Raw genomic sequence first — 25,310 nt, 5'->3', positions numbered from 1 at the left:
CTCCCCTTACCTAGCCCAAGCCTGGCGCACAGCAGGCACTCCCAAATATCACTGAGTACCGGTCAGTCATATCACCCCTCACTTCCTCCTTCTTATCTCGTACCCCCCAAGAGGCATGAAAGCAACAACAGCCCAAGGATGTCTGCCCTGCACTTGGCAATAACTGAGGCCCTTTGCTGCCTCACCTGATTATATCCTAGGCCCAGGAGACAAACAGAATCTTTGGATCCATTTTCCAGACCAGGAACCCAGGGACATCATAGCTAGGAACCTGCTGCCCGGAGAAGCTGTACTGGAATCTCAGAAAGGTCCTTGAGCCCACCCTCCCTCCTCCAGGCAGGAGGGACCACCCACAAGCTGGGGCTGCACAGACATCCTTCCAGACTGCATGGAAGGTTCATTAGCTGCAAAATCCCACAACTAGACATTGTCTTTGGGAAGAAGAAATCCCAGCACCCCAGTTGGCCCAATTAGCCTCCACAAAGTCCCAACCAGGAGAATTCATTCACCTGAAGGGCATTTAGCATAATGGATAAAAGCAACCTGCACAGTCCTGCCACTTCCCACGTGTACGACCTGGAGCAAGTGACTTGTACCTGCCTCAGTTTCTACACATGTAAATGGGAATAATGTAACGAGGCTGTTGTGAGGTTTAAAGAATTCATACCTGAATCACTCGAGAGCAGCACGGGGCAAAAAGGAATATAGCAATCATTATTTTTACTCCACAGACACTCCCTAAGAACCTTCTAGTGCCAGGCCCTGTGCTTTCTAAACTATAAAACCAGAAATAAAATCTTAAGTCCCTGTTCAGCCCTCCCTGCTGGGTACCACCATCTGGTGGGAAAGAGAAACTCAGAGAAAGAGAAATAACAAACAGACAATGACCAAAGAAGGCAGTCAGAGGGAGCCGGCAGCGCCTTGGAATGAGGGAAGAGTGTTTCAGGAGGCTTCTTGGAGCAGGGAAAGAGGCTCCTGGCTTGGCAAAGGTAGAGCAAGAGAAGGGGCTACCAAGTAGGGAGAGGTACAAACCAGAGGCCAGGATGGGCCCAATCAGGGCAGCCTGTGCACTCACGCTGCAGCTCCTCATCCAACCTGGAGGCTGCAGAGGGCACGAGGGCAGTTGGCAAGACTGGCCAAGGGCAGGTGCTGACCCATCACCCATCAGTGTGTCCTGACCTGCCACCCCACTCAGCCCTGCACTAGCCCTAGGGGACAAGGGAGGGAGGGAGAGGCACCAGGGGTGGAGTCAGAGCCAGGGAGCGAGCACAGCCCTGAGGTTCCTGTAACTAACAGGTCATCCACTCCCCAGCTTCCTTAACTCCCACTGCTGATTTCACTTAACCAGACCTTCCAGTTATCCATCTTTTTGAGCTGAGTGGCAAGCCTCTGCAAAGGAAGATATCCTAAAAGTCCCGCTGAGCAAAGGTCTCCATTTCTGCAGACACTGAGTGCCCAGCTTCCCCAGGAGGCCCTGTGCCTCACTGAGGGGTGTGCATGTGTGCCTTCGTGTGTGTTGGGGGAGAAGGGGACTCCTACAGTTTTCACAAGTCAGGTTTCATTTTGTTAAACTGGAAAGTCCCAACAAGGGACCACAGAGGGTCTGTCACAGTCGTTTTGCGGTGGAAAAGCCTTGAGAGACAATGGCTCCAAGCTCTCCACTTTCCACATGAGAAAATTAAGACCCAGAAACGAAAGTGAACTCTCCAAGGTCAAGGAGCCAGGTGGGGGATGGAGCCACAACGGAACCGAGCTCATTCGGGCAAGGGATGCTCCGCCGCATCTGGCCTTGGCCTTGGGCAGCTGAGTCTAGCTTCAGGTTCTGCCCTCAAGTCTCCTCCCGGGTCTGCTGCCTCTGGGCCTCCCTCACCCTGAAATCACTCCCACTGTCCCAAGCCCACCGGCTCCCAGGAGCCGCCCGAGAGCAGCTCCCACGCACGACAGAGGGAAATGGGGCCCAAAGGCGCAGGAAGAACGCGGACGCGGCCCGCGGCGCCCACCCCAGACCAAGACACGGGAGCCCAGCGGCAGCACGGGACCCGCGCGCCTCAAATCAGGGCTCGCGGCCGCCCGCGCCCGGGCCCGCGCGCAAACACAGGGGGCGCGCCCCGGGCCCGCGCACACTCACCCGTCCGCGCCGCCGTCGCCGCCTCACCGCCGCCCGGGGGTCCCGGGGACGCCGAAGGTCGGGCGGCGCCGCCGCCCCACAACGCCGCAGCCTCGGGGCACCTCTGCCCGCGCTCCGCCCGCCGCCCGCGCCGCGCGCCGCCCTCCCGGGTCCCGCCCCCGGGTCGGGGCGGCCCCGCGCGGTCACCCCACCGGGAGGAGCCGCCCGCCGGGCTCGCCTCGGGGCCCAGAGGGAAGCCGGCTCCCGGACCCGCTTCGGAACCGAGCTGGGAGCTGCCTTTCATAAGCCGGGCTCCCTCCCGGGACGCCGGGAAGCGCCTCGGCGCTCGCCGACCACGCACGTCGCTTCTGGGGCGCGGGGGCGAGGGGGGTCTCCGCGCCCCGGACGGAAAGAGTTCCAACCCCCCTCGGAGCCTCCGTCTCCCCGTCGTGAGAGCAGCGGCTTGCCTCTGAGGTCCAGCCCATGTCTGACAGTCACGGGACCCGGTGGATGAAGAAATATTTGGACCAGAAATTTCTTAGGGACTTGTTTTTTAATGAAAAGTTATATGTGCACTGTGTTAACAGCATCGGTTTGGGGATCAGGCTCCCTGAGCTCTAAGCCAGGTGTCTCCGATTTTTTAGGTCATCTTCGCTATAGTGTTTAACCTCTCTGTGCCTTAGTTTTCTGTAAACAACAGATGATACTGTTTCATGGGATTGTGTAAAGCTCTAATCAGATAATTGGTGTGAAGTGTACACAACTGCAGGACACATGATGGCCGCTCACTAGACGTTGGCTGCCACCCCCAGCACCATCACTCGAGACTTCAGGGGTGTCTACAGTGACAACTAACCCCTTCCCTGAGAAAAGCACTAACCTTGCGTACATTTCCATAGAAAGGTATAGACAGATGTGTACACTGTGCATTTCCACAAAAGGGAACCTGTTCTATTCTGTTGGACACCCTGCTTTTTCATTCAGCAAAGTTCCTTGGCATTCACCTCATGCCAGAACACTCCTCTCTGTCTGGTTTCTTTTTAAGGGGTGCGCACACACCTCCATGTATTGTAATAGGAAGGCTTTCTTTCCTTTGCCTCTCTCCGCTCGTGGACATGTAAGGGGAATTCCCACTCTTGCTCACAGGCCTTGCTGGGATGGTCATAGCCACAGTGCCGGGTACATGCCACAGGCTGCCTATCTACAAGTGGACTTGCCGAGTCAGAATATGGGTGCAATTTTAATTTAGGCAGATATAGCTGTCTTCATGCTCTGCCAGAGGCAGAGGTGGAGTGCTTGGGGACACGAGCAGAGCAGTGATTGAGGAATAAGCAGCTGATGCTGCCCAGGCAGGATCCTCATTCATCAGACAAGTGAGCATCCAGGAAGCAGGCTACTAAAAATTAGTTTATTCATTTATTCATCAAAAGATCGACACCGAGTGCCTGCCGAGTGCCAGCCATTGTTCTGGGTACCACTGAGCAAGACACACAAGATCTCTATTTAGTTTGCCTAATTTCCCAAAACACAATCTGGGGGCATGGGAGCAAGATTCATGGGCTGTTGGAGTTCTCCTACCTGCTGACTGGATGTTGAAAGGGATCCTGGGACAGGTGTGTGAACTGGTGACCATCTAAATTCTGCCTCCCTGGCTTCCCTGGTGGCGCAGTGGTTGAGAGTCTGCCTGCTAGTGCAGGGGACACGGGTTCAAGCCCTGGTCTGGGAGGATCCCACATGCCACGGAGCAACTAGGCCCGTGAGCCACAGCTGCTGAGCCTGCGTGTCTGGAGCCTGTGCTCCGCAACGAGAGAGGCCGCGAAAGTGGGAGGCCCGCGCACCGCGATGAAGAGTGGCCCCCGCTTGCCACACCTGGAGAGGGCCCTCGCACAGAAACGAAGACCCAACACAGCAAAAATAAATAAATTAAAATAGGTTTAAATTTTTTTTTAATAATAAATAAATAAATAAATCCTGCCTCCCCAGCAAGGCCTACCTCCTACATGAAGCCAGATGTCATACTCCTGCCCTTTCAGCTGAGCTACCTTCACTCTGCATTCTCACTGCCTGTCTCTCTAGCTTGAATGTTGACACATCAGCCTCCTTTGCTAAGGAGGCAAAAGACGTGGACCTTTGGAACTGGCTGACCAGGCTCCACCACTCACTGGTATGTGAACTTGCACAGCCCAGTTCCCCTCTCTGAGTTTCAATTCCCTCATTTATAAAAGGATATCTGCAAAAAAAAAAAAAAAAAAAAAAAAAAAAAGGATATCTGCTAAACAGAGATTTTAAGAATTAAATGAGATGATGAAGTGCTTAGCAGAAAGTGCTGAGTAAAAGTGAACTGCAGGCTTCTCGTTGTGGTGGGTTCTCTTGTTGCGGAGCATGGCCTCTAGGCGCACGGGCTTCAGTAGTTGTGGCACGAGGGCTCAGTAGTTGTGGCTCGTAAGAAGCCCGCGCACCGCAGCGAAGGGTAGCCCCCGCTCGCCACAACTAGAGAAAGCCCTTGTGCAGCAACGAAGACCCAATGCAGCCATATGTAAATTTTAAAAAAAGAAAAAAGTGAACTGCATTTCTGGGCAATTCTTTTGCATCTCCGAAAATACAGTAAATGGCAAGGCCTAGCACTATGGCGTGAGGGAATGGGGGCTCCATGGAGAATGGAGAAAGATGAATGAAATCTGATAAAAGGTGAGTAATACCTAGTAAAGTCCACTGGAAAGCAGTCTTCAGTGGCGCTATCTTGATGGATTCACAAGGCTCTCTGTGGTAGGCCCAAGCCCCTCCCCACCCCCCAGCCTATCCTGTACTCATCTTTACCCGCTGTCCCCCAACCTCTGAAAACCCTAAGCTCCAAGAGCACAGACCATCTCTCGTTCCTCCTACACCTGTGCTCTCTCTCACTTCCAGTTCTCAGTGGTTGCCATCCTTCTCCCTCTGGAAGGTAACCCTCAAACCTCATCCTCACCTCGTTGCCCAGATAACTGACACATTCTCAGGTCTCAGCTGAAAGGGCCCTTCTTCTAGGAGCCCTCTCCTGTCCTGAGCCCAGGCCAGTCCCCCATCCTTATAGTTACTCTTCCTTAACCTATGGCCACACCTAGCACTCGCTATGGTCAATGTTCAGTGTCCCCTTTCCCAAAAGGAGAATAAATCTTTGGGGCACAGGGCTGTTTCTGCCCATGCTCAGAGCTGGCCCCCAGCTATTGTTACACACATCTGAGTTAGTGAATGAATGGCTATGAATGAAATTATCAGGGCCTCAACTACAGACAAATCCAAATAACCACAAACCCCAGCCAAAGCCACCCTTACTCAGCATTTAGCCCCTTCGTCCTGTCATGTTTGCAAGGGTTACAGGCCCATGTCTGAGGGTTAGCTGCCAACTAGCTGGCAACCTTGGTGAAGCAAGAGGGAAAGAACTTCTTCCTGGCCTGGAAGAATCTTCAAGTGTGGCAGCAGACAGGACAGGAGAGAGCCTCAGAACCATGGGGTGAGTAAGTGAAAAGGCAAAGATCAAAAATTAGATCTTGTTTTTTGGAACCTGTCTGCCAGTTGTAGAGTCATTGACTTTCTCTTTTAGAAACACACTGCTTGAAACACTGCCATAGAACACACTGAACTAAATCATACAGCAACCCAGGCTGGAAAGTCAGGCAGATCTGGGTTCAAATCTAGGCTTGGCCACTAATTAGAGCCATCTTAAAGAGTATTTCCAAAAGCACGCCCCACAGTACGTTCCATTGCTCCTGGCTCCATTACATTGATTCGAAATCCTGAGAGTCACATCACACAGTGAGTACTCCCCTGTAAGATGTGCACGCGAAAGCTTGGGCCTAGACACACCACTGTCCTTGGCAGGGATGTGCAGGGAGTTAGACAGGTCACATGCTATTTGTCAGGAAACTGGGTCAAAACCAGAAGAAATACTTTGGTTTTTTACAATTTTTATTTATTTTTGGCTGCACTGTGCAGCTTGCGGAATCTTAGATCCCCAACCTGGGATCGATCCTGGGGCCCCTACAGTGGAAGCTCAGAGTCCTAACCACTAGACCGCCAGGGAAGTCCCTGGTGAAAGTTTTTAGCGGTCTGGATAGAAGATCAAACCAGCCACAATATTCCCTAAAACCAAAGCCTAATCCAGGGCAAGGCCTTAACCCTGTATAATTGTGAAGGCTGACCGAGGTGAGGAAGCTGCAGAGAAAAGTTTGAAGCTAGTGGAGATTGGTTCGTGAGGTTTAAGGAAGGAAGCCATCTCCACGATTCAGTAATTGTTGATGTAGAAGCTGCAGCAAGTTACTCAGAAGATCCAGCTAAGATAATGAACGAAGGTGGCTACACTAAACAACAGGTTTTCAATGTAGACAAAACAGTCTTATGTTGGAAGAAGATGCCATCTAGGACTTTCATAGCTAGAGAGGAGTCAGTGCCTGGCTTCAAAGGACAGTCTCTTTTATTAGGGGCTAATGCAGCTGGTGACTTGAAGTTGAAGCCAATGTTCACTGACCACTCTGAAAATCCCAGGGCCCTTAAGAACCGTGCTACATCTACTCTGCCTGTGCTCTATAAATAGAACAACAAAGCCCAGATGACAGCACATTTGTTTACAACATGGTTTACCGAACATTTGAAACCCACTGTTGAGACCCACTACTTGGGGAAAAAAGATGCCTTTCAAAATATTCTTGCTCGTGAACAATGCACGTGGTCACTAGCTGGCATGGAGAAAGCTACTGTTTGCAATTAAAACAGAGATTTTTTACTCACCAAATAACCACAGGATCTGCCTCATCTCTTAGCCTCCCTTGCAGTCAGGTTGGCTCACGTGATGCACGAGGGTCAATGAGCTGAGAACAAGTGTCATTCATTTCAGGACGTAAGCACAGACGAGCTGGTGCACGTTTGCCAACTTTTTCTTCCCTTGCCTCTGGAATCATGGGAACCATGTGCTAAAATGGTAGAACCACAAAGTGGAGGTGATCTGAATCACTGCCTCACCACATGGAGAACAGCTGCCTTGGTCACCCAACATGTATCAAACATTGTAAGAAATCTTTGTTGTATTAAGCCACTGAGACTTCAGAGTATATCCTATACCAACAAATAAGAGCTATTATTAGACATATAATCAAGGATGATTAGGGTGAGAGAAGGAGAACCAAATTTTGGAAAATTAGGACACAATTTTTGAGTACCTAGAATGTTCCAGGGATCGTGTGGTACTTTCAATAATTTTGTTGTTGTTTTAACAGTAGTTGTCAACTGGGTGGTTTTGATCCCCAGGGGACATTTGACCACGTCTGGGGACATTTTTGGTTGTCACAACTGACAGGGTACTACTGGCATCCAGTGGGTAGAAGTCAAGGACACTGCTGACCGTGGTCTGGATACACTTAGCAATACCAGGAGTAAAGTCCTAACAAAACCAGGTATAGTTTGGGACATATTAGGATCGAGATGCTTACCAGATAACTGAATGAAAATATCAAATAAACAATCTGAGAATTCTAGAGTTCAGGACAGCTGGAGATACAAATTTGGGTCTTCAATATAGATGGTATCAAAGCCATGAAATGTAGATGGTCTCAAATGGGGACGTAGAGACACACAAGAACAAAACCACAGGAAAAGATGCGGAGGAACCAGCAAGAGACTGGAGAGGCAAGGCAGCACACGGCTGCAGCAGGGAGGCTAAGAAAGTGGCTCAAAAAGGAATAGCCAACCCTGTCCAATGATACTGAAGGTCAAGCAGGCAGAGGATTGGACCCCAACTAGGTCATCATTGCTGACCCTGACGAGCAAGCAGTTTCAATGGCATGGCAAGCCTGACTGGAGTGCCTGAACAGTAAAAAATGGAAAAGCTCGTATAGAAAATTCTTATGAGGAATTCTGTGAGACGGAACAGCAACTAGAGACGGAAGTGGCCTGAGATCCACCCATCCTCAGTCACATAAAAGATACAATTTTTTACAAGGCCCTCTAATTCCCCCGTAGTTTCAGCACAATGTTCTTTCAATTGTTTCTACGTACCAGAAATTATCTTGCAGCGGAAGACTTTCAGCTTCTAGTGGGTCAGAGGGCATTTTTTTTAAATATAAATTTATTTTTGGCTGCGTTGGGTCCTCGCTGCTGCGCGGGCTTTCTCTAGTTGTGGCGAGCGGGGGCTACTCTACTTTGCAGTGCGTGGGCTTCTCGTTGTGGTGGCTTCGCTTGCTGCACAGCATGGGCTCCGGGAGCGTGGGCTTCAGTAGTTGTAGCAGGCAGGCTCTAGAGCACAGGCTCAGTAGCTCCGCGGCACGTGGGATCTTCCCAGAGCAGGGCTCGAACCTGTCCCCTGCACTGGCAAGCGGATTCTTAACTACTGTGCCACCAGGGAAGTCCAGAGGGCATTTAATTCTTAAGTGCTAGAGTGAAGTTACTATAGGTACTGCACTCAGCATTTAGCCCACCAGGAAGGAAACACGCTTGATAACCTGTCCAAGGCTGCCCCAGGACAGGGTGCTCTAGAGAAAAGGCAAACTGCAGATCTACTAGTTGCTTGCTGTTTTGTGTGTGTGTGTGGTTTTTATTTTTAAATTTTTTGGCTGCGATCAGTCTTCCTTAGGGCGAGCAGGCTCCAGAGCACACAGGCTCAGTAGCTGCAGAGCAATGGCTGAGTTGCTCCGCGGCATGTGGGATCTTAGTTCCCTGACCAGGGATCGAACCCTTGTCCCTTGCATTGGAAGGTAGATTTTTTTTTTTTTTTTGCGGTATGCGGGCCTCTCACTGTTCTGGCCTCTCCCGTTGCGGAGCACAGGCTCCGGACGCGCAGGCCCAGAGGCCATGGCTCACAGGCCCAGCCGCTCTGCAGCATGTGGGATCCTCCCGGACCGGGGCACGAACCCGTGTCCCCTACATTGGCAGGCGGACTCTCAACCACTGCGCCACCAGGGAAGCCCTGGAAGGTGGATTCTTAACCACTGGACCACCAGGGAAGTCCCCTGCTTGCTGTTTTTCAAAACAGTTGTTGGGTGAAATCACCCAAGGAAGTGATTTCCTTCCTGCTAAGATATGCACCATGAATATTTTCTAAGTATGTATGTGAATGTGTGTGATACATGTGCTAATTTAATTTCCTTAGTGAAATTCTGCAGAACATCTGGGTCAAAGTGCATTTTGCATTATCAAAGAGGATGAAGCAGAGGGGAAAAATATGCACGACAGAGTCTTGACTTTTAAATGATTATTCGTACAGTATCAGTACACCAAGTAGTGACATGCAACAAGTTCTTGAATTCTATCATCTAGTAATTTTAAATAAGAGAAACCAAAAGCAGCCCAATACTAGTCCCCACTGTTCTAACTCTTAGCCGGAAAGGACTATTTTAAGGCTGGCTGTTCACATAGGTTACAAGTAACTATTTACTACTTTTTCATAGATAAAGCCCCTGACCTTCAAGAAAGAGTTAGGGAAAAAAAAAAATTTAATCCCTTTCTTTCTTAAGAAAAAAAATTTTTTTTAAACTATATCTAAGGTCATAGGAAGGAACCTTCATGATCTAACTTTTGAACAAGTAGAGTTGCAACATAAAGCTATGACATAAAATTAAAAGAAAAAACAAAACTATATCTAAGAAAGAAAAAGTCAGTGTTCATAATATGCCACTCGAGCGAAAAGGCACAGGAAAACAGACAACATATACCCATTAAGTTTCTAAGAAATGTGAGGTAAAAAGATAAAATCTTTGGATAGGCCATAAGTTTGTACAACGAAGCTATGATTGCTATTCTGCAAAAAGTGAAGGGACCTATTATATAATATACAGAAATAATTTAATGCCTTTTCACAAGAATATAACCCAAGCCTTGTTGAAGCCTCATATTCTATGAAGGCATCTAAAATGCCAATCCACAGCACAGCGCTTTTGCTCTTCCCCTATCCGTTTATGCGGTAATTCTCATGGATTTCTGGCCGGATGTCACAGACAAAGGCCAAGAGGTTATCCAGGACTTCATCCCTGTTCTGCCGGAAGTAGGTCTGAAGGATGGTCATCTTCTCCTGGGTGTCCTTCTCCACTTCAGTGCTGCAACTGCCGTGGGATCCCAGAGCCTGGAGTCGGGGAGCAATGACAGAGGGAACGTCAGGACGATGCTCTGGCTGGGCAGGAACAACATTTAATAAGCAACGTTCTGACTTTTGAAGAAACCCAGTCTCATAATGAATATAAGTAATCAGCAGCATGACTGAAGAGCGTGAGAGAAGTCAGGGTTCCACAGTCACATCCCTCTACAGCCTCACGTGCAGCCTTAACCAGAGACTGGAATGAACCTAAAGACCTAACAACTGAGGCCTGGTGGTTAGTAATATGTCTCCTTGTGTGGTTTTAAAGGGGGTAGATACATGGTGTTTTTTTTTTTTTTTTAAAAAAAAGAAGCTCTTAAAAAATAACAAACACAAGGGCAATACAATTTAGAAGGAATATACAGTTTCACCATTACTGGTTAATGTTTTAGCCCTTAAGTTCAACAGTGGTTTCACCAGTATTAAGAATACGTGACATCTGTTCTTTCAAGTAGAAATATTCTACAAGAATACACAAGAAACTGTTAACAGTGGTTATCTCTAAAGAGGACTGTGGGTCTGGGTGAGAGGGAAACTATCCCTTCATTGTTGCCCTGTTTTATTGCTTGAAATTTTTAGTGCATGGATGTCTCACCTCTTCAGTTTCCATTTACAACTTAACACACACACTGATGGACAGATTTTCTTTTACTGTCCACTGTCTTCTCATTGTTAACTGTTATGCCTACTTTATTAGAATGTGATCTGTCAGGTTCTTAAGGTATCACTTTTTTGTGCCTGAATCTTTTCTTCACCTAAACTGCTGTCCCCTCATTATGAAGGTTTACAACTATATCCCTTCACATTTGTGTAACACATCAGTTTACCCAGCATTCTCTCATATGACCTGTTACCTATTCCTCCATAACCTATGAGGAGGCTATCACTCCCCTTTCTACAGTTGAGGAAACCAGGGCTCAAAGAGGTCCAAGTGGGGCTTCCCTGGTGGCGCAGTGGTTGAGAGTCCGCCTGCTGATGCAGAGGACGCGGGTTCGTGCCCCGGTCCGGGAAGATCCCACATGCCGCGGGGCGGCTGGGCCCGTGAGCCATGGCCGCTGAGCCTGCGCGTCCGGAGCCTGTGCTCCGCAACGGGAGAGGCCACAACAGTGAGAGGCCTGCGTACCACAAAAAAAACCCCAAAAAACCTTAGCCTTTACCTGGGCTTCCAAGCATATAGGTCAATAAATTCCATTTGGCTTAAACCAGTTTGAACTGTTTTCTGCTGCCTGTATCCAAGAGTCCTGATAGAGGTTCTTTTCTCTACGAAGCCTCCTCCATCCTTTCCCTTTTCCAGAATTTTCCCTACTTTCTCTGTACTTTCTGTATCTGTTTTTGTACTATTATTATATGCATCTTACACATTGTGGTCTAGCCTATACTACTGATAAGTGACTATACTAAAGTGGGGCTCCATGTGATTTATGTTTATGACCATTACAGCCCTCTTCAGTTGTTGGTTTGCATGACTTACATTTTATTACTAAGTGTCCCTGACCACCAGGCTGTACGCTAAACTCCATGAGGGCCATGTCTATTTCTGTTCACAGCTGATCCTCTAGCATCTGGCACACATTAACTGTTCAAAAGATATTTAATAATATCTATATTCAATATATATATTAAGTAACTTATCTCTATAAATTATCTATATTTAATATCTAATTATATCTATTAATAATTCAATAATTTAACTGAATAAATGAAGACTAGGATTCAAATGTTAGTTAAAAATTAATCACCTTAAGAGATTCAGCCTAAGCATCCAGTAACCAAATTTTCAAATTTCTACCAGAATCAGAATCTCTGAGCTACGCTGGATACTTTGAGAGCCTAAGGGGAAGAGGAGGAGAAGGAAGCCTCAGGAAACTAAGGCAGTAATGAAAATAAACTGAGCCCACCGCAGCTTCCTTGGCCTTGAATTCCTTCTCCCTCTGCAGGCGGTACTGTTCAATTTCAGCCTGGGCTTCTTCTTTGGCCTGCTTCAGCCTCCGGTTCTTTCCTGTTTTCAAAGGAAGTGGTTAAGAGACAAGCAGAAGAGGAAGCAGAGACTGAGATGGTAAATTCTAATAAACAAGCACAAAAGTTTAAAGATACAGTCTCAAGAGACATGCATGGGGAAGAGGGAGAGAGAGAATTCAGAGCTAACTAATAGTACAAGCTCCTGCCTCCTGTACTTAACTAGACTGTACTTCAGAAGGAGTGACTAGATAAAAAGGACCACCTTCTATACCTACAGTAGACCGTAAAAATGATGCAAAAAATTTTGGAATGTGTCAGAATATTCTCTCAATCTCAACTACTAACAACCAACATAAAACGCGCGACATTAGCCATCTGGGGAATTCTCTCTCTTCCTGAGAAGTAAACACCTAACTATGCTGCTGATTACAACTGGAGCTCGGCTTAGAAGCTTAGCAGGGAGGCTAACACACTCCCAAGGGACATCAACCTAAACTGTAACTAATGAAACAGATGATGTAATATTGGAAACTAAAACCCATGCCTGTGCACAAGGAAATAAGTAAAAGTGGTTCTGGGAAGGAATTCTGAATGGGGAGCACTGGACATAAGACTGCACAAGCATCTAAGAAGTGAGGAGACACAGGGGCTCTGGTTTTTAGAAGAGCATAGTTTAACATAAAGCTGGAAAAATTCTCTAGGTTCTATCAGAGGCTTTATGAAAACAGACCACAAGATCAACCAACAAGTTTCCCTGTTCACCAAACTTCTAAGACACCCAAATGGGATGGTGGGGGAGGGGGGCAGGTCCTAGACAATCAATTGAGGATTTATTTAATTCAGAGTAAAAGACATCCTGCATCTAAAAGCAAGCTGTTATAATTCATTGTATAGCAACTGCCGAAATCCCAGTCAGCCCATGTAGGTGAATGAAACTGAATTTAACCTTCCACCTCCTGATTAACAACAGGATTTTGAACTGGTGATGACCCCATGACATCAATCCTCCATGAGGCTAGTCTAAAACAATCAATAGGTGTCTAAGCCCCACAAGGACTATTTCTCCAAGTATATATTTACTCCAGTACTATTTAGTGCCTACTATTTAAGGTCTGCTGGAGCCAACTTCTATCCCAATGCCCCACATGCTGTCTTCCTCATCTGCTATATATTCAAAGCCATATTCCGAAGTCAAGGTTCTTTTCCAAACCAACAAATTTTAACATAGCCTGAACATTATGCAGTAGCTCCACATAATTTCACAATACCACTGTCCTGATCACTCCCAACAACTATGGCTCCCTGAATTAATTACTTAGTAAACCATTCTCCGCCTGTCTGCAAACACCTTCAAAATTCAATTTTCATTGGCTTCTCTGAAAACCTAAAAATATCTGAGGAGGAAATCATTTCTTTTAAATCTTGTTTTTTTGTGGGCCTTACATGTGGAGGCCAGCGTTCTGTTTCACTCCCAATGACAAACCACATACAAAATTTTTAAAAAGTTTATGGTCCAAGCAATGATTTCATGAAAAACTGGGGTTGGACCATTTTACCACATCATGCGCTGCCTCTTCCCAATTCCTAAGTGGGTGTATCAACCATAATTACAGATCAAGAAAGAGAGTAACTTCTTCATAGTATAGGTCTTCTCAATACTCCTGTTCCTAACCACTGCAAATTCTGACATGTGTATTAGCCATAAACTCACTCCTTTAAAACAAGTTCTTTCAGTCACTATGTAATAGCTACCTGAGATATACAAGTCCCTGCACCAGGCCTGATGGGATAAAGGAAGATGTATAATATGACCCCTACCTCCAAGGCACTCAGAATCATTCTTACCATATGCCCAATACCTGTTCTTGCACTTCCCCCAAATATTCTCACATGCTTCCCAACAGATACAACTTCCGCTGCTGATGAGCCATCACAGGACAAACTCTGAGAAGTCATTCTGGAAATACTGCGTCAAGGTCATGATCAGAAATACTCCATGAGGAACACAGAACTTCCCAGTCACCAGAGCAAGAATAGAAGACTTGTTCCCATCTCCAGCTCCCTCAAAGAAAGCTTTTCCAATGAAATACAGAGTACCACACAACCCCTAATTGAAAAAGTAAAAGAGCCATGCTTGAAATCTACTTGGGTATGGGATAAGAGTATAAACCCTATTCTGGGGGAAAGAACACCAAGAAATTACTAAGATTAACAGTTTTTGGTATTTTACCCCAGCTATGTTGTTTCCCAGGGTATGGTCATACCATTTTTCTCTGAGCCTCATTTTTCCCATCTGTCAAATAGGAATAGAAACATCTATCTCACCAGATGGGAAACTGAAGATATAAAAGTTAAATCAGACATAGTCCCTATTCTCCAGGAGCTTAGTCTAGTGACTGAGTCATATAAAGAAACAGCTTACTGCACAGTGATGACGGGAATAGGTACTTGGGGAGGACCCCTAGCCTAGTCTGAGGGGAAAAGATGAAGTCAGGGAAGGCTTCCTGGAAGAACTACTGCCTAAATTTTGATATTTGAAGAAGGCTAACTGTTAGAGGATGAAGAGTAACCTAGGAAAAGGCTCTTCCAATCAGGAACCAGCTGTGCAAAGGCTTGCAGGGGAAATCAACCAAGGCGCTTTTGAGGAATCACTGTGTCTGAAGCGAGTACCTAAAAGGGAGCTTAGAGGAGAAAGCCACAGCCTGATGCAAAAGCACCTCCTACACGCTCTTAAGGAATTTAGGCTTTATTCTGCAAGCACTAAACGTTTGTTGACCATAGGGGCGGTGCGGAAGCCATATTCGCAATTGAGAGGTATGACTGACTGCAGTGAGGAGAACCAAACGGAAGAGAGGAGGAAGCCTTCCACTCACCAATCTAGATTCGATCTACCTGTTAAGTCCTTGAGCAACCTCACACTTCTCAACTCTAGCCCTCCTCTCACCTGCAATTAATCTACCCCAAATTTGCTTCCTTCCCTGGGGCTTTGAATACCGCAATAAAGACCACAGATGTCCCAGGTACTGTGTTTGGCACGTATTAACAGCATTGAAAAAACAAATGTAAGGAATTAACGAGTTAGGCTACTACGGGAGCCTCAGAGAACTTGATGCCCTGGACTAAGATGCTGGCTGCAGGAATGGAGAAAAAGTGAACAAATAAACCTTGGCAACTGACTAAACATGGCGAACGAGGGAGGGTCTGAGACGTGGCAAAAAGGGCTGTTTCCAGCCTGAGCAAAAGTGTAGATGGTGGCTCCCTACAGTGAGACGGAGGACCCCAAAGGAGTAAGTGCGAAGGGGGAGAACAACGCGTTCCGTTTGGATAATCCACTTTACACACCCCCGAGACCCTAAGAAGGACGTCCACTTTGTCTCCACGCCCTATCTACTAGCCTACATCGCAGCTCTCAGGCGACCCACAAGACTCCCAAAGCCTCGGATCCAGAGCTGGGAGTGCGATTGTAACCAATCCCCCACCCCGCCCCCGGCCCCGTCAGCAGTTTTTCGGGCCTCACCCACCTACCACCTCCCGCGGCCTGCCCGCAACTCTTGGACTCGCGCCACGCCTGGCCGTCCCAACCCCAAACTCACGCTTGCGGGCCTCGGACACCTTCTCGGCGGCCCGCTTCTCGGCCTGGAGCAGCTGCTGGATTCCCTGCGACTGACTAGCCATACCTGCGGCAGCGTTTCCGACACGCCACAGACAAGCCTAAATTGACTCTATCGCCCCCTCGGGTCAGCTGACCCAACTGCCCAAGATCTGCGCCTGCGCCCGCCGCCCCGCGCACCATCACGTGACCTCCGCAACGCCGCGTCAGCTGACTTCACTTGGCGTCTTGTGACTCGGAGGGGAAGAGGTAAGGCGAGGCGGGGCGAGGCGGGGCGAGGCGGGGCGAGGCGGGGCGAGGCGGGGCGAGGCGGGGCGAGGCGGGGCGAGGCGGGGCGAGGCGGGGCGAGGCGGGGCGAGGCGGGGCGAGGCGGGGCGGGACGGAGGCGGGAGACCAGAGCGCCTTGACTGCGCCTGCGCAGGATCTGCTGTTGCTCTCTTCCTTGCTCACACGCAGCTCAAGGCCTTTTCAAGGTCTGTCTTTTTTCTGGTTCCATCTTTGTGGCCGCTCTGCGACGTCGTTACTGCGGTAATCCCTCCCTTTACAGTAAGCTCACATCGAGATCCAGAGAGAAGGGGCCAAGTCAAATCACTTTCCCCTATTTTGCCCACTGCTGTACTCCCGCCCCTTTTTGGAGTTTTCTTTGGCACTCGGAATATATTTAGGGACAGGCTAAAATTCTTGTCAGGCTCTTGGGTTGGAATCTGAATTGGGAATAGGGAGACTTGGGGAGAAGCCTGCCACTAATCTGTGTGATTTGAGGAAGCTCTTTCCCTTTCTTAACCGAAGCTCAGGAAAGGATTAGTGTTTTCCATAAATATTTGATGAATGCCTGCTGCGACCCTAGACCGCTGTTGGTACTGAGGATACAGCAGAGAGCGAGACCAACAAGGTCCCTGGTGGAGCACGCAGTTTATGGGCAAAACCAGATTAAACTAAAGGGAAAATTACAAACTATGGTAAAGTAATGAAGGAAAAACGCAGGTTGCTCTACGAAGGAATAAGGAAGAGGGGGTGTGGAGGTGACTGTGAAGACTCTCCCAAAGAAGTGGTATTTAAAATGATATCAGAATAATGAGAAGTTAGCCAGGAAAGGATAGTGGGAGACAGTGGGGGTGGAGCGTGATTAGGGGAAAAGGACATGCATATGTGGATTTGGGGGGAGCAACGTGGCAGAGAAGTCTCCCACCACAAATAGGGAGGTAGGAAGCCAGTGGTTGAGTTTACAATATGACAAGCAGTGTCCTAAACGCTTGACAACTCCTTATGGTAACTTAGAAGTAGTGTTAGTAACTTGCCCGAAGTCAAATCCCTGTTAACTGTGAGATAAGGTGTATGAATCTAGCCACGGCTGCAGAGTGGAATATCTGACCCATTGTGCTCTTCTCTGAGAATCTTGTGGGCTGTGGAAAGGACCAGGTGATCTAGAATTCACCAAGCACGACGAGCATAGAATGATGCCAGAACTTTTAGATAGAAGTATCTCTGTACTTCAGAAGGAGCTGGATTCCTGCCTCAGGACATTTTCATTTGATGAGGTTAGGAGTGGGGTTGAAAGGAGGCTAAAATCAGAAACTCCTTTCCCAATTCAAGAACTGTTACTTGACTGATCTCTGGAACTTTTAATTCCAGTCAATGATTTCCTGGGAAAATTTGTCATTTTTGGCATTTCAAGAAAACATAATTCATTCAGTCAGTCAACGGAGGACAGTACACACTTCTAAGGGTGTGATGAGGATCAAAAGAGCTGGGTATCACCTCCTAGAGAAATGGAAATAAAAACAAAAACAAGAATAAACAAATGGGACCTAATGAATCTTAAAAGCTTTTGCACAGCAAAGGAAAACATAAACAAGATGAAAAGACAACCCTCAGAATGGGAGAAAATATTTGCAAATGAAGCAACTGACAAAGGATTAATCTCCAAAATATACAAGCAGCTCATGCAGCTCAATATCAAAAAACAAACAACCCAATCCAAAAATGGGCAGAAGACCTGAATAGACATTTCTCCAAAGAAGATATACAGATTGCCAACAAACACATGAAAAGATGCTCAACATCACTAATCATTAGAGAAATGCAAATCATAACTACAATAAGATATCACCTCACACCAGTCAGAATGGCCACCATCAAAAAATCTACAAACAGTAAATGCTAGAGAGGGTGTGGAGAAAAGGGAACCCTCTTGCACTGTTGGTGGGAATGTAAATTGATACAGCCACTATGGAGAACAGTATGGAGGTTCCTTAAAAAACTAAAAATAGAACTACCATACGATCCAGCAATCCCACACCTGGGCATATACCCTAAGAAAACCATAATTCAAAAAGAGTCAGGTACCACAATGTTCATTGCAGCTCTATTTACAATAGCCAAGACATGGAAGCAACCTAAGTGTCCATCAACAGATGAATGGATGAAGAAGATGTGGCACATATATACAATGGAACATTACTCAGCCATAAAAAGAAAACGAAACTGAGTTATTTGTAGTGAGGTGGATGGACCTAGAGTCTGTCATATAGAGTGAAGTAAGTCAGAAAGAAAAACAATTGCCGTATGCTAACACATATATGTGGAATCTAAAAAAAAAAAAGGTTATGAAGAACCTAGGGGCAGGACAGGAATAAAGACACATGTAGAGAATGGACTTGAGGACACGGGGAGGGGGAAGGGTAAGCTGGGGCGAAGTGAGACAGTGGCATGGACATATATACACTACCAAATGTAAAATAGATAGCTAGTGGGAAGCAGCCGCATAGCACAGGGAGATCAGCTCAGTGCTTTGTGTCCACCTAGAGGGGTGGGATAGGGAGGGTGGGAGGCAGATGCAAGATGGAGGAGATATGGGGATATATGTATATGTATAGCTGATTCACTGTTATACAGCAGAAACTAACACACCGTTGTAAAGCAATTATACTCCAATAAAGATGTTTTTAAAAAAAGAGCTGGGTATATATCCAAAAAACCCAAAAACACTAATGCAGAAAGATAAACGCACCCCAATGTTTATAGCAACATTATTTACTATTGCCAAGACATGGAAGCAGCCTAAATGCCCATCAACAGATGAATGAATAAAGAAGATGTGGTATATATATATACAATGGAATACTACTCAACCATAAGAAGGAATGAAATTTTGCCACTGGCAACAGCATGGATGGATTTGGAGAGTACTGTGCTTAATGAAATAAGTCAGATGGAAAAAGACAAATACTCTATGGTATTACTTGTATGTGGAATTTAAAAAATAGAACGAATTAGTGAATATAACAAAAAAGAAACAGACTCACAGGTATAGAGAACAAACTAGTGGTTACCATTGGGGGGGAGGGGCAAGGTGGGGTAGGGGATTAAGAGCCACAAACTACTATGTATAAAATAAGTTACAAAGATATATTGTACAACATAATAGGGAACATAGCTAATATTTTATAATAACTGTAAATCGAGTATAACCTTTAAAAATTGTGACTCACTGTGTTGTATACCTGAAACATATAATATTGTACATCAACTCTACCTCCATTAAAAAATTAAAATTAAATATAAATATGGGACTTCCCTGGTGGTCTAGTGGTTAAGACTCCATGCTCCCAATGCAGGAGGCAGGGGTAACATCCCTGATGGGGGAACTAAGATCCCACATGCCACATAGCAGGGCCAAAAAAAAAATTAAATAAGAGATAATAGTAACCCCAAAGTGGTAAGAACTCAAATGCGTATCATCTGATGAGTGGATAAACAGAATGTGTCTTATCTTTACAATGAATACTAGATGTTCGTAAAAAGGAATGAAGTACTGGTACATGTTGCAGGATGACTGGACCTTGATAACACGACCTGAAAGAATCCAGGCACGAAAGACCACGTGCTGTACGGCTCCATTTATGTGAAACGCTCACAATAGACAAACCTGTAGAGACAGAAAGTAGGTTGTGGTGTCGGGAGGGAAGAAAATTTCCCCAACCCCTCTAGGTTCTTCTGGCCGGTCTAAGAAATTGACATGAGACAGATTTACAGGAGAAAGTCAAACAAAGCTTGACACATGTACGCATGGAGGGACCCAGGAAAACAGTAACTCACCAAAATGGCCGAAATCTTCACCTTAAATACTATCTTCAGCTGAAGACAAAAGAGGATATTTGGGGTAGGGGTTTGGGATTTCCAAGGGGAGGAAGGCAATTGACATAAGATGGAAAAGCAAATGCTTGGTGAATACATGTCTGCTGGGCCATGTAGGGTCAATGGGACTCACAGTGGACTGTGGTCTCTAAGAGTTTCCCCCAACACACTTAGCCCACATTCTTTGCAGACAACTCTGGTGATAGCTCTACTCCTGTAACAGGTCCTCTATCTAAATTCTTCAGGCAGTTAAGGGGAAGGTCAAAGTTTCTTCCTGAGTCTTTATTGGGCCTTGATTATTTTCAGTTCAAAATAATCTGCATAATATATGTAGCAAATGTAGGAGCAAAAATAATTTGCTCCTACATTTCCATTCTTGACCCTTCTTTTAAGAAGTTTCACGGTCCAGAAGCTGAGTTGGTAGATTGTTCCATCTCATTAAGCCAGTTCCTTTAGTCCTAACACTAGGTCAGTCCAGTTAAATTCATTTCATGAAGCAGTGATGCAAGTGGGCTCTCAAAGTTAGGTCTGTAAAGTGTAAGCAATCAGGTATTTAATAAGCATTTCTATGGAGACAAAAGAAAAACAAAGGTTAACGATTGGAGCAAATTGTAAACCCAGTGTCTAAGTCCTGAGAGCTGCCAGTCAAGAAGATTTCTAAATGTCAGCATCTAAGCATCTTTTGCAGTTTAAAATGTCTCTGATGATATCATCAGGTATTCAGGTAAACTTTCTGAGTGGACCACAGAGCAACAGGCACAAAGATTGTCTAAACATGAACTGATGGATATGAATATAATTTTATGACTTTTTGTCTGAAATATTACTGGTTTTTTTCCAGACATAAGGGAACTTTTCCTCGTATGCCAACTATGCCTTACCGCAATTTGGTAAATTATACCTTTGTAAGCAGAATTTAAACATTTATCTTTTTCTCCCTACCTAATCCCTCTAGAATCTGGAAACTCTTAGGGAATATTCTTATTTTCAGGCAATATCATTATTTGCATTATTTCCCTAAGAATCTGTTCTCCTTATAACAGGGCACAATTGGAAACATTGGTTATATTACCAGGGCTTTGACTGGAATGTCATGTTTGAGAGAGATATGCACAGACTCAGATATGACCAGATAGCTTATTGGCAAGAGTCTCTTGACTTTCCTCTCAGCTTCTTTTCATTCTCTTGCTAATAAATCGAATGTTTTTACTAGCATCTGTAAGACTCATGAGAGGAAGCTGAGACACCAATCAGACTCCATGAGGCTTCCCCAACTGTTGTTGTTGTTAGAATGCTTAAGGTTAGCTGTTATATTGTGTCCACCTTTTAATTTGCTCTTTTCACAGGTACCAATAAAACAGCTGCTTATGATGAGAGCTCTCTAAAAAGTTTACCAATTTAGAAGTTTTTTCAATTTAAAGGATCCATCTTCTGGCCATTGACAAGTAGGGTCTTAATAGCGACTCAAACCAATAAGACGCAAGAGGCGTCTGCACAAGAGACTGCAAAGGATGTGGCCCTTGCAAGGTCCAGAAAGGTCCAAAAACAGTCTTAAAAAGTGAAGACCTTGCGGACTTCCCTGGTGGCGCAGTGCATAAGACTCCACGCTCCCAATACAGGGGGCCCGGGTTCCATCCCTGGTCAGGGAAGTAGATCCCACATGCGTGCTGCACCTAAGAGTTCGCCTGCCACAACTGAGGAGGCCACATGCTGCAACTAAGACCTGGTGCAACCAAATAAATAAATAAATTTTTTTAAGTGAAGAACTTTATTGCATCAATAATAAAGCAACAAAGGTTGACATGACGAAGGCCTCTTATGGACTGGGACCCCTTATGACAAACTCCCCTGAGAAGTGGCACAGCTGGACAAAGGGACCGCTAGGAATCCCAGTCTATTTGACTGGCTGCCAAATGCACACCAGTGTGTGCCTTCCGGATGGCAGAGACCAGAGAGACTATTCCAATGGGTTCATAAGCCAAGTTCTCAAGACATAGAGCAAGACAAAAGGAAAACCTAATCAGACCAATGGTTTTCCTCCTTATAGCAAAGGGCACAAAAGACAGAAACAAAGAGAAACAGAGATCATCTCTGGGAAGAAAAGGATCAACAAACCAAGAGTACTCAATCGAATTGCAAACCAAGAGTTGCTGAGTCCAAGGAGCTAGCCCTACAAATGTTTCTTCCTGCTAATCCAGTTTTAGAAAAGAGGAAAACTCTTACCATTCTCATTTCCAACAAATCCTGCAGGCAGAGATCCAGGAGACTGACTGACACGGTAAGGATTCTCACCTTCCATCAGGTTTTGTCAGCTGTCCCAGGGTCTCTTAACTGCAGCAGCTTTGGGGTGAATTGTGTCCAGTTGTTAATGCAAGTTCATGTGCCCAATGCACAGAGAGGCCAAACAAACTGAAACGTTGGAGTTTGGAGCAAAGAAAGGTTTATTGAAAGCCCACAAAAGGAGCCGTGGTGGCTCATGCTCTGAGAAGCCTCCAGCTCCCCGAAGGGTTTTAGCAAAGCATTTTTAAAGGCCAGGAGGCAGGGTGGGGGGATTCACAGGGTACGTGATCAGCTTGTGCACAGTTCTCTGATTGGCTGATGGTGAGGCAGCAGGGTGGTGTCACAGGGGTTAATATTGTCAGTCCTTAGGCTCCAGGAGGCCTGGGGCTTCCATTTGGTGGTGGTGGGGAGGGGTTCACCACTGCCAAACAACTCAGGAAATGTGCATCAAATACTGTTATCTAGGTACTTCAGAGAGGAGCTAAAGCAGAGGACATGGGGGACTGCCTGTCCCAGGAAGGCCCCGTAGGGTCCTGCTCGGTTACACAGTCACTAAAGCTACATCCTATCCTCCTCGTGAGCTGTTACGGAGGAAGAAAATTTCCTCTACCCTTCTACGTTCTTCTGGCTCGTCTAAGAATTAAATTTGACACGAAACAAATTAACAGGAGAAGATCGAGCAAAACCTAAGAACGTGTATACATGGAGAGACCCAGGAAAACTGAGTAACTCACCAAAATGGCTGAAACCTTCACCTTAAATACCATCTTCAGCTGAAGCAAAAGAGGATAGTGGGGGTAGGGGTTTGGGACTTCAGAGAGGGAGGAAGGCAACTGACACGGAGATGGAAAAGCAAACGCTTGGTGAATAAATGTTTGCTGGGCCACGCTGAGTCAGTGGGACACAGAGTGGACTCTGGTCTCTGAAGAGTTTCCCCCAACACACTTAGCCCATATTCTTTGCAGACAACTCTGGTGATAGCTCTACTCCTGTAACAGGTCCTCTATCTAAATTCTTAAGGCAGTTAGGTGTAAGGTCAAAGTTTTTCCTGAGTCTTTTGGGCCTTGATTATTTTCAGTTCAAAATAATCTGCATGCTAAGGAGACACTTTGGGGCGGCAGGTTTTGCTGCCCTACAGTTGCTAATGGGGCTGGGGGAAGAGGGAATGAAGAGTGACTGCGGACTGGTACGGGGGTTTGGGGGATGATGGAAATGTTCTGGAATGAGATGGGGTGATGGTTGCACACTCTTGTCAATATACTTAAAACGCCACATTGTGCATTTTAAAAGGGCGCATGGTACAGTATGTGAATTATGTCGCAATAAAGCTGTCGCGAAAAGAGAGATGGTGGATGTGAAGATTTGCACAGTTTCTAGTCCACAGTAAGTGCCACGAAATGGAAGCTGTTGTCTTTTGCTGGCTAGGGAGTAATTGTTTGATTTACAAATCCAGCTCTCCACTTAACAAAAGCCTTCACATCAGGGTTTCTCTAACAGCCAGCTTCCTTGAAGCATATAAATATCTACAAATTCCAGAATTTTTTTTCCTCGCAGCATTTCAAAAGTTTATTGTGTAAAGAGAGAAACTCTAGACAATCTGTCCTCTGAAATATTCAGGCTGGTTTGGGTTTTCTGATTATCTGAGTGGGTGTTTGTTGTCAGAACTTGGCTACCCTGGGGAGATGTCCCTCAATAACTAGGAAATGAGGGTGAAGCAAATGCCTCCAAGGGAAGCCTTCAAGTCTTGAGCCAACAGGTCAGAACAAAGATTAGCAAAGTCATCTGAAGGGTACAGAGTTGATTCCAGGCCTTGTTTCCCTGATGAGGGAATGTATTAGCAAGTCTAGGAAAAGAATGTGCCCATTCTGAGGTGGGGCTGTTCAGACACAAGGCTGAAAGAAGGTGAAGGAGCATCAACAATCTTTCCTGGCCCCAGGTCAGCAAGGACTAAGGGAAGCGGGGTCTCTCATTCCTTGGGCTAAGGAAACTGGACAAGGTTCGAATCTCAACCCTGTCATTTACTTGCTGGGTGACCTTCAGCAAAATTCTTAAACCTCTGTGAGCCTCAGGTTTTCATATGAAGTTAATAATAGTATAATAGGGTTATAATGAGGATTAAATTAGTTAATACATGTAATTAGTTTAGAATGTATTCACTACTCATAAGAACATAGCTATCCGTTCTGATTGTACATGGAAGCATGGAAGATAGAGTTAATTTTTACTTTTTACATATTCTAGAAGACATTCAAATGAAGATAAGTAGTTTCAAATGGTTGCTAACCTTCTGTTGGTTGAGGGGTCTTCAGGGATTTTTAACAAAGGACCTGATCTGACTGTCAAGGAGTGGGTAACCAGCCAAGCTTCAGGCGTTTATACTGCATGGGGCTGAGGGCAGGGGGCGTGGAGAGCTTTTGAGGCAGAGAACACAACTTGAGCAAGAAGAGCTCTGAGGCAAGAGAGAACATGGAATATTCCAGAAAGAGCAGTGAGGCTGGAGCGCACAGAGGGAGGGGTAGAGGGTCTGAGACGAGGCCAGATCAGGTGGGCCCTGGAGGCCTTGCTAAGGACTTGGACCTTTATCTTAAAAGCAATGGGATGCCCGCAGAGTACAGACAGGGATGCATTTGTCTTCTGAAAAGATTGCTCTTGCTGCACCTGTATGTATGTGTATGAGTAGTTTTTGGTTTTGAATTAAATGAGGCTTAATATGTAATCAAATATAATTAATTTTTATCCATTTTTCATGATATCGACAAGAAATAATCAATAGCCGATCTTGGAAAGAAATAGATGTAAGGTCGGATCTTAACAAACGGCACCGCGAAACAGAGGAAAGCTTCAAGGGAGCTTTATTAGGGAGCGCTCGGAGCGAGATTCACTGGTCCGAGAGAAAGGGGCCAGAGAAGTCGCACCCGGGCGAGGGTTGGGCAAGATTTTATAGGGGAAGAAGGGAAAGGGGTGTGGTGAATCTGGGAGGGCGCAGGGTATTCCTTATTTGGTGGTTTTTTCGGGTATCCTGGGGGACCGTTAGTCCCGCCCCTCGAAAGGCGGGAAGGCTGGGCCGGGTGGAAAGTCCCCAGGTCAGTTCCTGGAACTGGGTGGTCCGGAATGTCTCC

General features: G+C 46.2%; 2 protein-coding genes and 1 long non-coding RNA gene across 5 annotated transcripts in view; 1 reads left to right on the top strand and 2 right to left on the bottom strand.

Moving 5' to 3' along the window:
- The window catches only part of TMEM268 (transmembrane protein 268), a 30,333-nt gene extending 21,203 nt beyond the window's left edge, over positions 1–9,130 (bottom strand). Inside the window, exon 1 of one of the 3 annotated variants that reach the window (XM_049710837.1) lies at positions 6,872–9,130. Coding sequence is in view for 1 of the 3 variants with exons in the window: in XM_049710836.1 (XP_049566793.1) it covers positions 1,076–1,165 (90 nt within the window). In the remaining 2 variants the exon portion in view is untranslated. Of the gene's footprint in view, positions 1–1,075; positions 2,107–2,128; positions 3,636–6,871 lie in introns of those variants that run through there. The other 2 variants (XM_012532833.3, XM_049710836.1) reach the window with 2 other exon arrangements.
- Positions 3,632–9,416, top strand: LOC125964618 (uncharacterized). Its single transcript, XR_007477808.1, has 2 exons — positions 3,632–3,767; positions 9,049–9,416. It is a non-coding gene; the product is annotated as an uncharacterized LOC125964618 (long non-coding RNA).
- ATP6V1G1 (ATPase H+ transporting V1 subunit G1) lies at positions 9,312–15,968 on the bottom strand. The gene is made up of 3 exons (XM_012532832.2): positions 15,758–15,968; positions 12,104–12,204; positions 9,312–10,193 (listed from the first exon to the last, which is right to left on the bottom strand). The coding sequence occupies exons 1-3, from the start codon at positions 15,837–15,839 to the stop codon at positions 10,020–10,022; spliced, it is 357 nt and encodes a 118-aa protein (XP_012388286.1). The 5' UTR covers positions 15,840–15,968; the 3' UTR covers positions 9,312–10,019.
- Between the last annotated feature and the right edge of the window lie 9,342 nt (positions 15,969–25,310).

This window comes from Orcinus orca, chromosome 6, assembly GCF_937001465.1.
Source record: "Orcinus orca chromosome 6, mOrcOrc1.1, whole genome shotgun sequence".
In the NCBI taxonomy this organism is placed as follows: Eukaryota; Metazoa; Chordata; class Mammalia; order Artiodactyla; family Delphinidae; genus Orcinus; species Orcinus orca.
This window is presented reverse-complemented; position numbering and strand designations above follow the sequence as displayed.